Raw genomic sequence first — 16,527 nt, 5'->3', positions numbered from 1 at the left:
CAGTCGATGTTGCGCAGTGACGTGCCCTCCAGGGCGTCTAAACGCTCAGTCATGGCACAGGCTGCGCATCTTTCGGATTCTGAGGGGTTCTCGGATGATGGTGAGGTACAGGATGACTCAGCCTCAGATGCCTCAGTCCAGGAGGTAGACACTAAGTCTTCCATCAATGTGCGGGCTCTGGTTAAGGCGGTGCGGGCTATTCTTCTGATTGAGGATGAGGCACCCGCTCCCAAGTCAAGGTATCCTAGTTTTAAAAAAGCTAAGGTTACTTCTACAGCGTTCCCCTTGTCTGATCAGTTGACTTATCACATGGCGGTGGCCTGGCAGACGCCCAGTAAGCGTTTCCTGCCACAGAAACGCTTGGCGTCCAATTATCCATTCCCGGAAGCGCATTGTAAGAAATGGGAAACTCCGCCTGCAGTCGATTCCCATGTAACACGCCTCATCAGGAGTGCTACTTTGCCATTGCCGTCTATATCCTCGCTGAAGGATCCTACGGACAGGAAGGTGGAGACTTGTCTAAAGTCTATTTATTCTCTCTCAGGGGCTGTAGCCCGGCCGTCCATGGCCATCTCCTGGGTGGCCAAGGCCATTGAGGGGTGGGCCAACGCCTTGGAGGACACGTTTACGGATGAATCTCCGGACGTCCAGAGGGCGTTGTTAGGACAGATGAGAGATGCCGCCTCCTACATTGGAGAAGCATCTTTGGATGCTAGCCTGTTGACCTCTAGGGTTTCGGCGGCAGCAGTGTCTGCTCGTAGATCCGTGTGGTTGCGGTCTTGGAGAGCAGACGCGGATTCAAAGAAAGGCTTGGAGGCCTTACCTTTTAATGGGGAATTACTATTTGGTCAGGACCTGGACAAAATAGTAGATACCCTGGCAAAATCCAAGTCAGCCTTCCTCCCTTCAGCTACTACACCTGCTAAGGTCCGGAGCTCGGCGTTTCGTTCCTTTCGGGTTCAGGGCAAGGCAAAGGGTCAGTCCTTCCCGAGGCAGTCCGCACCCAAGACCGCCTCAAAGCCAAAGAAGCAAGCCTGGAGTGCTAGGCGCCCTTCTTCCAAGCCAGAAGATAAGCCTTCTGCGTGATGGGACGGGCCTCCCTCTGGGGGACCCCAGAGTGGGAGGCCGACTTCTTCAATTCGCCCAGTGCTGGCACAATACCACCACGGATGCCTGGGTGCGAGAAGTGGTCTCCCAGGGGTACGCCCTGTCTTTTCGGCACAGGCCGCCTTGCCAGTTTTTTTGCACAAGTCCTTCTCAGGACAAAACCAAGGCCTTGCAGGTTCAGGAAGCCATAGAGGCCTTGCTGACGGCGGGGGTCATTATACCCGTACCACAGTCTCAACGTGGGATGGGGTATTACTCTACGCTGTTTCTGGTGCAGAAACCCAATGGCTCTCATCGCCCCATCCTCAATTTGAAGTCCCTGAACAGGTTTCTCAGGGTTCCCAAATTCAGGATGGAAACTTTGCGTTCCATCATACTGGCGATGGAACCGGGGGATTATATGGTCTCCCTGGATATCCAGGACGCCTACCTCCATGTGCCTATAGCAACATCGCACCAACGGTTTCTGCGGTTTGCTATTCTCCACAACCACTACCAATTCAGGGCTCTACCCTTTGGTCTCTCCACGGCACCAAGGGTATTTACCAAGGTGATGGCGGTCATGGCGGCTCACCTTCGGAGCCAGGGGATACGGTTGCTACCGTATCTAGACGACCTCCTCTTGCTGGCAAGCTCCCCGGAGGTACTGATCCAGCATCTCCACCTGACGGTCGCTTGTCTACAGGCGCACGGCTGGTTGATCAACTGGAAGAAATCCTCCCTCATCCCATCACAACGGATGGTTCATTTGGGGGCCCTGCTGGACTCTCGTCAGCAACGGATTTTTCTGACTCCAGAGAAGGTCTCCTCCTTACAGCTGCAGATTCACAGTTGTCTGAGCAGTGGCAGAGTGTCGGTGCACTCAGCGATGAGAGTTTTGGGGTCCATGGTGTCGGCATTCGACATGGTGGAGTTTGCCCAGTTCCATTCCAGGCCCCTGCAGGGGCTGATTCTTTCAGAATGGAACGGATTGCCACACAGGATCCGCTCTCAGATGCTGGTGTTGTCCTCGGAGGTGCGTCTGTCCCTAGCCTGGTGGCTGCAGACAGCGCATCTCCTGGAGGGGCGCCCCTTTTGGATCCCGGAATGGGTTCTGCTCACGACAGATGCCAGTCTCCGGGGTTGGGGGGCGGTGACAGGCTCCTTGTCACTTCAGGGTCGTTGGTCGGCGGAGGAAGCGATTCTTCCCATCAACATCCTGGAACTGCGGCCGGTATACAGAGCCCTGCAGTCGTCCGGCACCGCTCTTCACGGAAGGGCCGTTCAGGTGCAGTCAGACGACGCCACCACGGTGGCGTACATCAATCACCAGGGAGGGACTCGCAGTCGAGCTGCGATGTCGGAGGTGTCCCGCGTCCTGGCTTGGGCGGAGCGCTATCTTCCAGCTCTCTCTGCAGTTTTCATCCCAGGAGTCCTCAATTGGGAGGCAGACTTCCTCAGCCGTTACGATGTGCATCCCGGGGAATGGTCGCTTCATCCAGAGGTATTCCAACTACTCGTGGACAAGTGGGGGCTGCCAGAGCTGGACCTGATGGCGTCCCGTTACAATCACAAGCTGCTAGTGTACAGGTCAAGGACAAGGGACGCAGGCGCAAGTCTGATAGACGCGCTGTCGGTGAAATGGCTGTTTCAACTGGCTTACTTGTTCCCTCCGATATCTCTGCTGCCTCGGGTCCTGCGCAAGTTCAAACAGGACGGACGCACACTGATCCTGGTGGCCCCAGCGTGGCCCAGAAGGCCGTGGTACTCCGATCTGCGGAGCCTGTCCATCGACGCTCCGTACCTCCTACCTCAACGGCGGGACCTGTTGTCTCAGGGGCCCTGTCTTCACCCGGATCTGGGTCGACTATCTTTGACGGCGTGGCTCTTGAGACAGCCGTCCTGAGGTCTCGGGGCTTTTCTAGCTCCGTTATTACCACCATGCTGAGGGCGCGCAAGCCTGCTTCCGCGCGGATCTATCACAGAGTGTGGCACACTTACTTTCAGTGGTGCGAGGCCAGAAACTATGATCCCCAGGTGTTCCGAGTTTCGCGTATTCTGGCTTTCCTTCAGTCCGGTTTGGATTTAGGATTACGTCTTTCTTCACTGAAGGTACACGTGTCTGGTCTGTCGGTGTGGTTCCAGCGCAGGATCGCTGCTATGCCGGACGTACACACCTTTTTCCAGGGTGTTTTGAGAATCCAGCCTCCCTTTGTGCCACCTGTGGCCCCGTGGGATTTGGCGGTGGTTCTTAGGGCCTTACAGGGTCCTCCTTTTGAGCCCTTGGAGTCAGTGGAGCTCAAGTGGCTAACTTTTAAAACTGTTTTCCTCTTGGCAATTGCTTCTGCCAGGAGGGTTTCAGATTTGGGGGCGCTTTCTTGTTGTCCCCCTTTTCTGATTTTTCATCAGGACAGAGCGGTGCTTCGCACTGGTCCTGATTTCCTGCCTAAGGTGGTTTCCAGGTTCCACATTAATCAGGAAATTGTTGTACCAGCCTTTCAGTCACCTGATCTTTCGGCTGGGGAGACTTCCTTAGACGTTGTAAGGGCACTCCAGGTTTATGTGGACCGGACTAGTTCTGTGAGGAAGTCGGATTCTTTGTTTATCCTCTTTGGTTTTCACAAGAGGGGTTGGCCTGCCAACAAACAGACTCTAGCCCGTTGGCTTCGTTCTGTTATTATTGAGGCTTATATGCAGGAGGGTTTACCTGTTCCAGCCTCTGTTAAGGCTCATTCCACTTGGTCCGTGGGCCCTTCTTGGGCTGCTAGCCGTGGCGCCTCTGCTGTTCAGCTCTGTAAGGCGGCCACCTGGTCTTCCATTCAGACCTTTTTGAGGTTCTATGCGTTTCACACCTTTGCCTCTCAGGATGCATCCTTTGGGCGCCGGGTTCTCCTATCAGCACAGGAGCGTCCCCGCCCTTAGTTGGACTGCTTTGGGACATCCCCAAGGTCACCCTGTGGACCCCTATGGACCCTGAAGTAGAAAACAAGAGATATGGTAAGAACTTACCTTTGTTATCTCTGTTTCTACGAAGTCCATAGGGTCCACAGGGCACCCGCCCTGACGCACCTGGCTTCATATGGGCTCTGTGACTGGTCACCGGTTTTCCGTCTCCCATTTCTGTGAGTATGGTTCTTGTGTGTTCCAGTCTTCCTTCTCTCTGTTTCGTCTCCTCCTCCGGCCTGGGCTGCTTACCAACTGAGGTGCCTGTGGCTCGGGGGCGGGGTATAGGGGAGGTTGGACCCAAGTGCATCCTGGGAGCAGCTAAAAGCTTTAACTCCGTGGTGCCCGAGGATCCAGGATCCAGCTATACCCCAAGGTCACCCTGTGGACCCTATGGACTTCGTAGAAACAGAGATAACAAAGGTAAGTTCTTACCATATCTCTTGTTATATATATATATATATATATATATATATAGCCAAGTCAGCTGAGAAATACTCTGCTTCCTCTACAATACTTGCCCGAAGCGGTTGAGGGTTTAGTTACCGCTTTGCTTGGGCCAGTCTTTGCAGATATGTGATTGTGTGAGCAAACTTGTTTGCTTGCCTTTGAGCAGTGAAACTTAAAGTCTAGATTTGAACTTTTAATTCCCTTTGAAAAAAAAAATATTCAAAATTTTTTTCAAATAGAAAAAGCTGCTTTATTCAAAGAATAGGTAATGCTTAAATTTTTAATGATTGTTATTGGTTATCGCTGACCTGCTATTCCACAAAATTGTGAAAGCTATTGCTGGCGGTAAGCCTTTGTTGTGTAGGGTTAACAGAGAGAAATCCCCATTGCTTTCTTCGGGATGTGTTCAATATCCCGGCAGATGGGATTGCGGCGGTCAGAATCCCGACACCTGTCAATACTGGTGCCGGCATTCCGACCGCCGGAATCCCAAACATAAGTGGTGGTTGTGGGGGGGGGGTTAGGGTTAGGCACTAGAGGGAGGGTTAGGGTAACATTAGCAATTGATTGCAGCAATTCTGCAATTTGCAATCGATTGTGTATAAAAATCTTTCCCTTTTTCCATCGATTACAGATTGCAGAATTGCCACAATCGATTGAAAAAGGGAAAGATTTTTATATACAATCGATTGCAAATTGCAGAATTGCTGCAATCAATTGCTGATGTATGGGGGCCTTTAGGCACTAAGGGGGGAGGATTAAGGCCCTCATTCAGAGCCGCACGCAAGCGGGCGCACGTACGTTAGGCGTACGTACAAAAATATTTAAATTCAATGGCTCGCTCGTATTTTCGTTCGCATCTAAAATTCCTCCCTAAACTCTGACGACCCCTCCTCTAACTAACGAGCGTACGAAATAGCGAGCGTACATCCCCGAAATGGCTTGAAAGGAACGCACGCACAAGTATAAACAGGAAGTGGCCTTGTCAGATGTCGATTACCTGCTCCTTTATTCTGCCTACCTCCATCAATCGTATCATGCCAATCAATGTATCAATTAGCTTAATTGTTTGTTTTTTTTCAACACAATGCAAGAAACTTTACTCTTGTCTGTGTTTGTGTTTACCCGCAGAATACGTACGGATGAAACATTCGCTTGTATTGTTTAAAAAACATGTGAACCACAATTAAACAATTGTACTATTGCTGTGTATCCCCGCATATTTCCCTGGGTTCATTTCTTTATTTAAATTTGCTTACGCATGTCACTGCATCAAGCCTATCCTAACTCTCCATAGATTTCTGGCCCTGTCGAACACATGACTCATACACTAACCAATAAAATTGCTCCTGTTAATTTCCAAAATACATTAGCCAATCAGAAAATTTTTACACACTTTATCAAAAATGATTTTTAAGAAAAACACCATTGCCATCATGAGAGCCTCCGCATTCACCAGGCGTGAGCTGCTGGTGCTTACGGAGGTCATGGATCGCCGGATCACCAGCCAGCCAGAACCCATGACCAACCGGCAGAAGCGCTCCGCGTATGCGGAGGTACGGTCCCGCCTGCGGTCCTTTGGATCACGCCGCAACATCGGGCAGCTGGAGCGCAGGTGGTCCGACCTGCAACGGCGAACGCCCCGCTTGCTGGCATGCTTTCGCATGCAGATCCTGGCAAGTAAGTGTTATGTATTGTGGTTTTAATGTTTGTGTTTGTGGGGCAAACTGCGTGTGCATGTTTTCCTGTCTGTTCTATTTATTATTTGTACTCATATCTGCGTCTGCATGTTTTCCTGTCTGTTCTATTTATTATTTGTACTCATATCTGCGTCTGCATGTTTTCCTGTCTGTTCTATTTATTATTTGTACTCATATCTGCGTCTGCATGTTTTCCTGTCTGTTCTATTTATTATTTGTACTCATATCTGCGTCTGCATGTTTTCCCTCTTTTTATGAATTTTTAATTCTACTGCTATTTTTTTTTGTTTGTTTGTTTTTTTTTTTTTTTTTGTTTGTTTGGCCGGATTTGTCCATAAACTAAACGCAATTTATTTGACATATTTTAGGGGGACAGCCAAGACTCCGCCGTCAACGTCGGCGTTCCCGCCCACTCTCCCCAACCCCCAGCCAACACTCCACCCCAAATCTTTCGCCTATTCCCCACTCCTCCCCATCCTTCCCAGACCCTCTCCCGGAAATGTCGGGACTCCTTCCCCTCCGTCCCACTTCCCCCTCTCCTCCACCCACCCCTCTTCCAATTACCCCCTCCCCGGAGTCCAGCATAACTCCGCCCCATTCTTTGGGGAATGACGGATCCTCCGAGGAGGATCATGGAGGTTTTGCCGGAGCTCCCGATTTGTTTCCCGGTATGTTTTTTATTATTTTTTTTTAAAGCACAAACTGTTTGTATGTAATCATGTGTCGTGCCTTTCTTCGTGTTTTTGTGGCTTGACTTTTGTTGATTGTGAAGGTTTGCCTTTACCTCTTCCTGGTGATTTAAGCATACACATATCATACCTGTGGGAATTTGTACCTAGGCCTTGTATTTTTGCCAGCCCACCCTTTTTATTTATGTTTTTGGGTTTAGGAGTGATTTGTTTTTTAATTAATGTTTTTCTGTGGAGTCCCTATTGTTGTATTAACCCACACACTTTTCTCACCCACAGAGGAACAGAGGCGTCGGCAAGAGGTGGCGGATGTTGTGGGGCAGATGCGCCACCATGTAATCGGCCTTCTGGTGGCCCTCGACCGGCTGTCTGGCCTCCTTCGGCATTAGTTTTTTTTTTTTTTTGTTGTATTTTCCCAATAAAATTTTAAAGACAAATATACGTTGTGGCTCATTTTTAAAAACCAAAACCAAGATAGTTTAGCCTGACATAAGTTCCTGCAAGGATTTCCCTTTTTTAAAAGTTAGATTGTGTTTTGTCTTTGTATGTCAAACAGACACCAGAAACACATAACAGTAACAATGTAATTTCCCTTTTTGGGTGTAGTGTCAATTTCAGATTTCTACATTTTCCAGGTTCCTACTTGGTGCGCAAGCTGCTTAGGCCAATCTTACAAATCCCAAGGTTGGGCCAGGCTTCCTTTTGGTGTGGATTGGAAAGCTGAAAACATATTTCAGTTTTGCTCATCTGGCGTCAGTACTGGTTTACCCCTTAGTCAAATGTAACTTGTGTTAACCTGGTTACACTTGCTGTTAACGTCCCAAAAAAGGAAGACCATTTCACTCTTCAAACATTTATTCACCACATAACAGAGAAAACAAAGTGGTCACTCCCAAAAAAAATACACAGTGATAAATTCAAATACAACACATACCAAGAAAAAAATAAATAAAAACACAAAATCAAGAACTGGTTGACGAAGGACCATGCCAACATGATTCCACAAACATGGCGTTGCGATATGGGTTCCAGAATATATGCCCAAAAGGACCAGATCCAGGTTTGGTAAGGGTAGCAGGAAGTAGTGAGCGTTGGAGTGCCAAAGATTATGTGAACAAACAGAAGATGGTGAGAAAATTAAAAATAAATTAGATGTTTGCCAAAAAAAACAAACACATTAGGTATAAACACTGGAGTTTTGAACAAACTTACCTAAAAAATCTGGCCACCACATCATCGCGTATGGCCCCCCCACATACTGACCTTCGACCAACCTCGGGGGGGCCATCCTCAGGTAAGGCATCCTCTGGCTGCATTGGGACACCACTCCTTATGGCAATGTTGTGAAATATCCCACACAGGACCACAATTTTAGACACCATATCCGGCACATACATGAGCTCGCCACCAGAGCGGTGGAGGCATCTGAATCGGCCTTTTAAAAGGCCGATACAGCGCTCCACCACTTGCCTGGTGGCTGTAAGTGCGGAATTATACGCACTTTGTGGCCCTGGTGTGGGAGCCAAATAAGGAGTGAGCAGCCAGGACATGCAAGGGTATCCACTGTCTCCTGTGAACAAAAATAGACCACATCAGGAACACTGTGTATCAAGCTTAACATTGTTATGTACTAAAGGTCTCCACTTACCCAGAAGCCACGCATCACCAGCTTGTAGGTTGGTTAATTTCTGCCATATCCCTGATTGCCGGATGACGAAGGAGTCATGAGCACTTCCGGGTAATTTAGCATTCAGGGACAGGATCTGGAGGGAGGCATCACATACCACCATTACATTCAGGGAGTGATAGTGTTTCCTGTTTCTAAATATGGCCTCCAGCCGTGCTGGAGGCTGAAGTGGTATGTGAGTACCATCCACAACCCCTATGATGTGTGGGAAGCCAGCTATTTGGTAAAAATTGGCCTTGGCCACACTAAGGGCACCCATATCCAAAGGCATTTTAATAAAATGATGGAGGTGCTTGAAAAGTGCCTCCATCACTGCCCTCAGGATCCGGGAAAAGGAGGATTGGGAGATGCCCGCCACTATTCCGACCGTTGTTTGAAACGATCCTGAGGCACAGAAATGTAACACCGCCATAAATTGCGTCAGTGGTGGTATTGCTGTTGGACTGTCAATTTGCCGCTCAAGATCACTTTCTATTAATGAGAGAGTGTCTATGATGATTTTGGGAGGTAGACGGTAGCGTCTTAAAACCTCATCATCGGGCATTCCAAAAAGGGTGACACGTGTTCGAAATATCTGGGGCCTTGCATGCCTACGATGCCTACGCCTGGGACGAGTTTGAGGTTGGTCGTCTTCCGGGAGCAGGGCCAGAACAATTCGCCCCAGATCTACCTGAAATTCAAAGTTTACAATGTAAGGCTTTTGACCCACCCCAAAAGTAAGAAAAAACAACTTAGCTTTCTGATACCATCCATAGCTGCTTACATGCCGGGGTATTGTCATGATACGTATAAACTGTAAAAAAGGCAACAATGAGACGTCAAAAATTTAAAGGGTTTTTTTTTTGGTTAAAAATTGTTGCAAGCCAACACAGAAAATAACGGAAAAACACATTTGGCCATCGATGAAAACTACATTGCACACCGTACGTCAAATAGGGTTCAAATGGACCCAAAAAATGGAAAAGGGAAAAGCAAAACTGGATTATATGATGAATAAGCCGTCCAAAATGCGGTAAATTATTCGCAAATGCAAGTCACTACACCAACAGTCAAAAATGCGGTAAATTATTCGCAAATGCAAGTCACTACACCAACAGTCCAAAAAGCGGTAAATTATTCGCAAATGCAAGTCACTACACCAACAGTCAAAAATGCGGTAAATTATTCGCAAATGCAAGTCACTACACCAACAGTCCAAAATGCGGTAAATTATTCGCAAATGCAAGTCACTACACCAACAGTCAAAAATGCGGTAAATTATTCGCAAATGCAAGTCACTACACCAACAGTCAAAAATGCAGTAATTCATTCGCAAATGCAAGACAAAAAATGGACTTACCCAACTCGAATATATAAGATGTCCTCAAAAAACTTCTTTGGGTCCGAAAACAAAAAAAAACTAAAAAAGATGAAATGAGTGTTAAACAAATTAACTAACCACAAAACGGAAGAATACACCAATTGGTCACAAATTTGAATGCACAAAACTTACCAAATCAGGAAAGGATGTTGAAAAAATGAAAAAAATGCGAACGGAAAAACCAAAGAAATGTAGCAAAAACAAACAAAAAAACAACTCTCCAAAATCCTCCAAACGCAACCAACCAACCAAATCCAAACCACTTAACCAACAACACTCCAACAACCCCACCTCGAATCCACACACACCAAGCCATAAATAGTGTTTATTTTCCCGCACAAATTAAGGATGAATCATAGGGACGCACAATCAATGATGCGGCCGCAAACTAACGACGCATGTATAAATACGTCACGAAATCACATAGAATTTCTGGATGATTTCATGCTGGAAGCAGAGACATGGCTTCAAACCAGGGAAACAATGGTCAAAATTGCGGCGGTAAGGCCTTCATGCATTTTGTGTCAATGAGTATTTTAAAACATAATATTGTGCAAGTTGTGAAGTGGCTAAATCTGCATATTTACCCAAATAGGTGAGGAGGATGACATGGAAGAGACTGCTGGCCCCAGTCAACCCGCCAAAGCTGCAAAAAAAAAAAGGCAGCCACATTTCACAAGCAAGGAGATGGAGGTTTTGATCCAGAAGTGCGTTGACATCCTGCCCCAGGCAGCCAGGAATATGAGCCAAAGCCAGAAGTGGAGAATGTGGGAGGAGGTCGCCGTTGCTGTCAATAGGGTGGGTGATTATGTCCGTCTAGCCCGGGATGTCAAACGGCGGTAAGTAAACACTTTCCCATCCTATAAACAAACCCCATTGTAAAAAAAAGGATAATGGTTCCAAATTCATTCCACAGATGGGCAGACTTCAAATATCGTCTAAAACAAAAACTTGCCGACAGGGCTAGGCATGCAAGGGGGACAGGTGGGGGTCCCACCCCTGTGTCATTGGAGTTGACAGACTTAGAAGAGATGGCACAGGGGTGTGTGCAGGCTGTGGAGGTGTTTGGCGTGTCCAACATGGATACGGACATGCCAGACTTTGCGGCTCCTCATGTTGCCCAAGGTAAGTCTTGTGATGTCACCAACTCAGAAATGCTATTGTGCCAATATGTAGATTCTAATGTGAGTCTTTTCTCCAATTTCCTAACAGAGACAGAGGCGGATGAGTCTGCTCCAGAGGGGAGCCTTGGCCGCAGAATTTCTGCTGACTCTGCGGGGGAGGAACCAGTACATCCGGCTGAGGACCCTGCAGAAGCCAGTCCAGGGCGTGCCCCCTCGCAGGCAGTGGGCCTCCTCACAGAACTCAATTTTAAATCGGATTGCCATACGGAGATTCTGCAGAGGATGGACGCCAGTCTGATACGGGTGGCTGAGGCCCTGGAGCAAAATGCTGCGGCCAACGTGACCATTGCTCAGGCCCTGGCGGAAAATACCAGGGCCAACATCCGCATCGCCGATGCCCTGGAGCAGCTCGTTCGCCAGCACGTGGTGGAGCCGACCTCCCTTCCTGCCGGAACATCCAGATCCTCTACCTCTGGCACAACATCAGGCAATCCTCCAAATGTGCCTAGCCCTGTGCCTAGTCCAGAGGCCACAACATCTGCCTCTGGACAGGCCAGCCCGATGGCATCCCGGACCCGGTCTGGCGCCCACCCTCACCCAGCCAAACGGGCGAGAAAACGGTGACAGCAATGGCGACTTTTCCCACTTTCCTTCTGTGCTTGGCTCATATTCCTTTCTGGTCAAAACTTCCCTCTCCTTTCTTGTGAAATGTTTTTAAATTTTGTATTTACGATTATGTTAGTAGTTATGTTTTGTTTTTTTTTTGATCAAATATCTTGGCCACAAAAAAAGGCAATACAATATTATGCCAATTTGTTTGTGTGTAAACAATAAATTTTAAAAAAAACACTGACATTGTATTGTGACATTATTGTACAAATGGGTTACATTTAATCCTGGCCTTAAACGCAAAAACTGACCCTCTTTTGTTAAAAAAAAGGCCTCTTTAAGGAACGTTTAAAAAAACACATAGCGATGCAAATTCCACAGTAAACCAAAAAAAAGGGGAGCTAATTAAAAGATGATGACATTATTTTTACAATAGGCCATAACCACCAAATTGTGGCCAAAATAAAAGCCCAAAAATGTACGCTAATTGATTATGTAATCATGACATTAGCAGCTCTGATTTCCACCTGCGTACGCTTTTGTGCTATCCCAATAAACTGCTTTCCAAACACATACCAAGCCGGATTTCAATCCAACACTAATTACTTTACTGACCAGCCACGATTAATCGCAGCACCATCGTGGAGTCCCGGGACGGAGGAGAAGGCCATCGCCAATGTGGTCGAGTAATCCTGACCCTAAGCTGTGCGAGCATTTTGAAGGGAAAGCGGATGTTTCAGTGACGTATGAGACGGTCCGAACACATTTGACGTTCGCATCTGCTAATGTATGTACGCCCCAAAAACGCTTCGCCACGCCTGCGTTTTGTCATCTCCACCCCCGTCAACACCCAAAAACGCCCTGTTCTGTCAATCACATTTGACATGTCACTTCCTGTACGCTATTTTAGGAACGAGAGAAAAAAAGCTCGCAATCTGCCGTACGCACATGCGCGGTGTAACACCGACGCATGCGCGGTTAGTCAACATCGGAACGCAACGAGCGTACTGTTGTTAACGTGCGGCTCTGAATGAGGGCCTAAGTTTAGGGTGCGGGGAGGAGGAGTTTGAGTTTAGGCACTAGGGGGGAGGTTAGGTTTAGGCACCAGGGAGGGAGGGTGAGGGTAGGGAGAAAGGGAGGGTTAGGATACCGATCGACAGATGTTGGTATTCTAACCCTGATGGGATGCCGGCGTTGCGATTTTGAACTCCGGGATCCCGAACGCTGGCATCCAGTACCCATCCCTAAGATGTTGCCCTAAACCCTTCTACCTTTCAGTGATTTTATTTTGTATGCACTTCGCTTCTAGAGCTGGTAGGCATGCTACTGTTTAAGAGAAGGAGAGACCCACAGGATGACCAAAAAAGACATAGGGGTCTCAATTAGGGGCTGATGTATCAATAGGAAGAAAGTTGTACAGCATTTTCTCCCAAGTCGCTAAATCTAGCCTGAATAATTTGTGTCTTGTGAAAGCATCTGTAAGACATAAATGATCTCTTAAAAATGTGTGATAACTGATAAAAGACAACAGTCGCTGAATGTATTAATTAACAGGTATACAGTATATGCATGAGTAATCAAGCATGGATACACTTCTGGCCCTAACAGTCTTTCAAAGCTGGTAGTTCGTTTCTATACTAGGGCTTCACATGCTGAAATAGTAAGTTAAACAATATGCATTTGGTAATAATAGAACATTTGTCCTGGAAATAGATCAGTGTTTATGTTCCTCTATGGTATTGGGAGGTCATCAATGGCACATAAGATGTAACACACCCATCCAACAGTTGCAGGAGCGTTTTAAGCCGTTTATCGGCTAACGCTTCTGCATCACTCCTGCTCACACACCTATACAATCGTTTAACTGCCCAATGATTGTATAGGTGTGTACCAGCTTTGTTCAAATGGCCGATGACTGCAATTGTTTGCGATGGTGATCCGATGCTGCATCTTCGGATGCAGCATTCGGAACTACGATGCCGACAGGAGGCGTCTTTTGTCCTTAGATGCCTCATGAGGCATTAGCATATTGGCTGTACTGTATTGCAATGAGTGTGCGTGTATATACAGATGTATCCTTGATCTAACTTCAATACGCCATGCGTTGCGATATACCTGGTGTGAGTGAACTATCAAGTGCCATGCAACTCTGCTAGTGTTGAAAGTCTTTTTTTGCCGAAAAAGTGGCTAAGTCACAATGTGATGCGACTAGGACGCACCAGGAGACTGTGCTGATTAATTTGATTTGTGACACTTGTATATCTGTGTGCGACTGATGCTGTAAACAGAACTTGGTGTGGAAAAAAGCTGCGGCTACTGCATCGTAGCATCGCTCGCTCTGAATGAGGGTGGCCGTATCTACTTTCTGACCCGGCCTCCTGGCCGCTCGCTAGGCTGTGGGTGACCACCCACAGCTTTAGCGAGCGGCCAGGTTGATGGTCGCCATGGTGAAGACCATCGCGACCATTGGGGCTTGCAACGAGACCCTTGTGGTAGGGTCTCGTCTACCGCAAACCCCAGTGAGCTTCGGCTCTATTAGAGCCGGAAGCTCACCACGGACATCACGAGTGATGTCAGTGGGGCTGCCCCCAAACGTCAGGCGTTCCGTCGGGAACGCCTCCGTTTGGCCAGCCACCCCCCCGCCCCCCGCCTACAAAATGGTGCGAGGGTGCGAGCTGTCGATCACCATCGACAGTCGCCCCTTTGTAGAGTTTCTCTCTCGCTCCGGGGCTTGCGCAAGTGCAGTGCGGCCGCTGCGTGTGCGCAGGGCCTCAACATCGACCCGCTTGCGAGCGCATAGGCGTTTGCGAGCGGGTCTGAATGAGACCCTTTGCACGCTGATTGAGAGACTCATTCGCACAAGTGTCAAATATCAAATGAATCAGCACAGTCTCCTGGTGTGGCCGAGTCACATCACATTGTGACTTAGATTAATTTTTGGCAAAAAGATGCAAAAAAGACTCTTAACGCTAGCAGAATCTCATGGGACCTGGAGAGCCGAGAGGGGCTATTTGGCGCGACTGCAGCAAAGACGAGCGAAGGCACATCTGTATATATACTGTATATATTTTATTGCAGTGTAGATTTATGCTGTACAGTGGAACTGCCTAGTCTTTTCTCAATTTCATAGGCATTTTTTGTGGCATATTCATTCCTTACCACTTTTAACATTCAAATGTTTTCAAAATGTGTAATTTTTCTCCTTTATCTAGTCCATTTTCTGTAAGTGCTTTCGGTAACATAAGTGAGGCTTACAACTTGCTGGCCCTGATGGTAATCTTGCATTTTTGGAACAATGATTTCCAGGGTCAGCAAACATAAGAGACCTAATTTCCTGACTTGGTTTATAGTTAAGTTGTATGACAGAATATTTGCATTGCAGCAATTGTGAGGTTCTAGCATCTCTGTAGACATTAAAGCATTAATGATGGCTCACTGGCACATAACCAATAAGCTGATTTACAGTAGTTATACAGCACTTCCAAGTAGGAATACTAAGGTCTAGGGTGCGTGAGAGTAAACTTTTAAACTGGATGTACATCAGAAATCATTATGTATACTGCTGCCTTTGCAATAGTTATTTCCATCTGGCGTCGGCAGTTATCGATCTGTTTAATATCCCCACTGCAGATTCTTAATAGAATATTTGATAAGCCATCTGCTTCAATGATGATTCCCAGTTCTAAATGAGAATTTTCAGTCCCAGTTTTTAGAACTCTTCATTAAATTCTGTGTCGGTGTATTTCTTTGTGCTTCTGCGTTATATATTCTTACTATAAAACTTTAATTTTACTTTATACTGTATCATTGTCAGGACATTTTGTAATTATGAAAGTTTTGGTGTTTAGCTGTGTTGTGGGCACATAATGACTGCGTTATATTTTGTCAATGTAACATACTCTGAAGAAGCTGTGAATCATGATATCTACACTAATTATTTTATATCTGCCTGTCTCAGGACAAGTATTTTTGAGTGTTCCCACTAGTTTTAACCAGCCCTTTGCTGAACCTTCGTTCAGAATAGGAAGGCAATGAAAAGCATCTTTAGCAAATCTTGCAGACCACAGTTTCCGCTAATGATCACCCCCCACCAAAAAACAAAAAGGATATGCTGAATTTAAGAGGATTGATAGGCTGATATATATTGAGAATGATAGAGGAAACTAAAAAATGGAAGAGAGAAAGGTGAAATAAATGTAAAAATAAAATAAAGGGGGCTTCAATTCTCGGATCTTACTGTGTGTTTTATAAAAAGATGTATAGGTATTACTTCTATGTTCTATATGCAAATCTCAACATTTCTAACTTTGCATGAATGCACAGTGCCACAACTTTGTTCTGTATATGCTAATTGTAAATATAGGTGTATTTGTTTCTGTATAAAATATGTATCTTATTAAAAAGGCTACATTATCTATACTTTTCATTTTCAGTAGAACGTGATCTTCTGCTTTACATGATATCTTCAATAATTTATTCCAGATTCTTGTAAAGTTGTGCAACTATGTGTCCCCAGCTGAGGAGCTGGCTCAAAAAGATGATCTCCAACTCCTCTTCAGTGCAATAACATCATGGTGCCCCCCTTATAATCTCCCCTGGAGGAAAAGTGCTGGTGAAGTGTTGATGACCATTTCTCGACATGGACTTAGCTTAAATGTGGTGAAATACATACATGGTAAGTAGCCGAATTGGTAAGAAAGATACCATGTCTGTGATGCTTTTAACAAGACTCTTGTATTTCATGGATTATGCTAGGTAAAATCAAACATGAATAAAAGTCACATTGTGTCATCCAAATTGTGTTCCTTCTATATTCCTAGCTATTAATACACACAGGAAAAATAAAACTGAGCATTGTGGATATTTTTCCATCTGCCCA

General features: G+C 46.5%; 1 protein-coding gene across 7 annotated transcripts in view; it reads left to right on the top strand.

The window, feature by feature from the left end:
- The window catches only part of WDFY3 (WD repeat and FYVE domain containing 3), a 304,293-nt gene that overhangs the window by 116,124 nt on the left and 171,642 nt on the right, over positions 1 to 16,527 (top strand). For all 7 annotated transcript variants that reach the window (XM_088445038.1, XM_088445034.1, XM_088445033.1 and 4 more), the window contains exon 7: positions 16,131 to 16,323. In XM_088445038.1, coding sequence (XP_088301164.1) covers positions 16,131 to 16,323 — 193 coding nt within the window. The remainder of the gene's footprint in view (positions 1 to 16,130; positions 16,324 to 16,527) is intronic.

The sequence above is a fragment of the Taudactylus pleione genome, unplaced genomic scaffold, assembly GCF_031769625.1.
Source record: "Taudactylus pleione unplaced genomic scaffold, aTauple2 ptg000376l, whole genome shotgun sequence".
NCBI lineage: Eukaryota > Metazoa > Chordata > Amphibia > Anura > Myobatrachidae > Taudactylus > Taudactylus pleione.
This window is presented reverse-complemented; position numbering and strand designations above follow the sequence as displayed.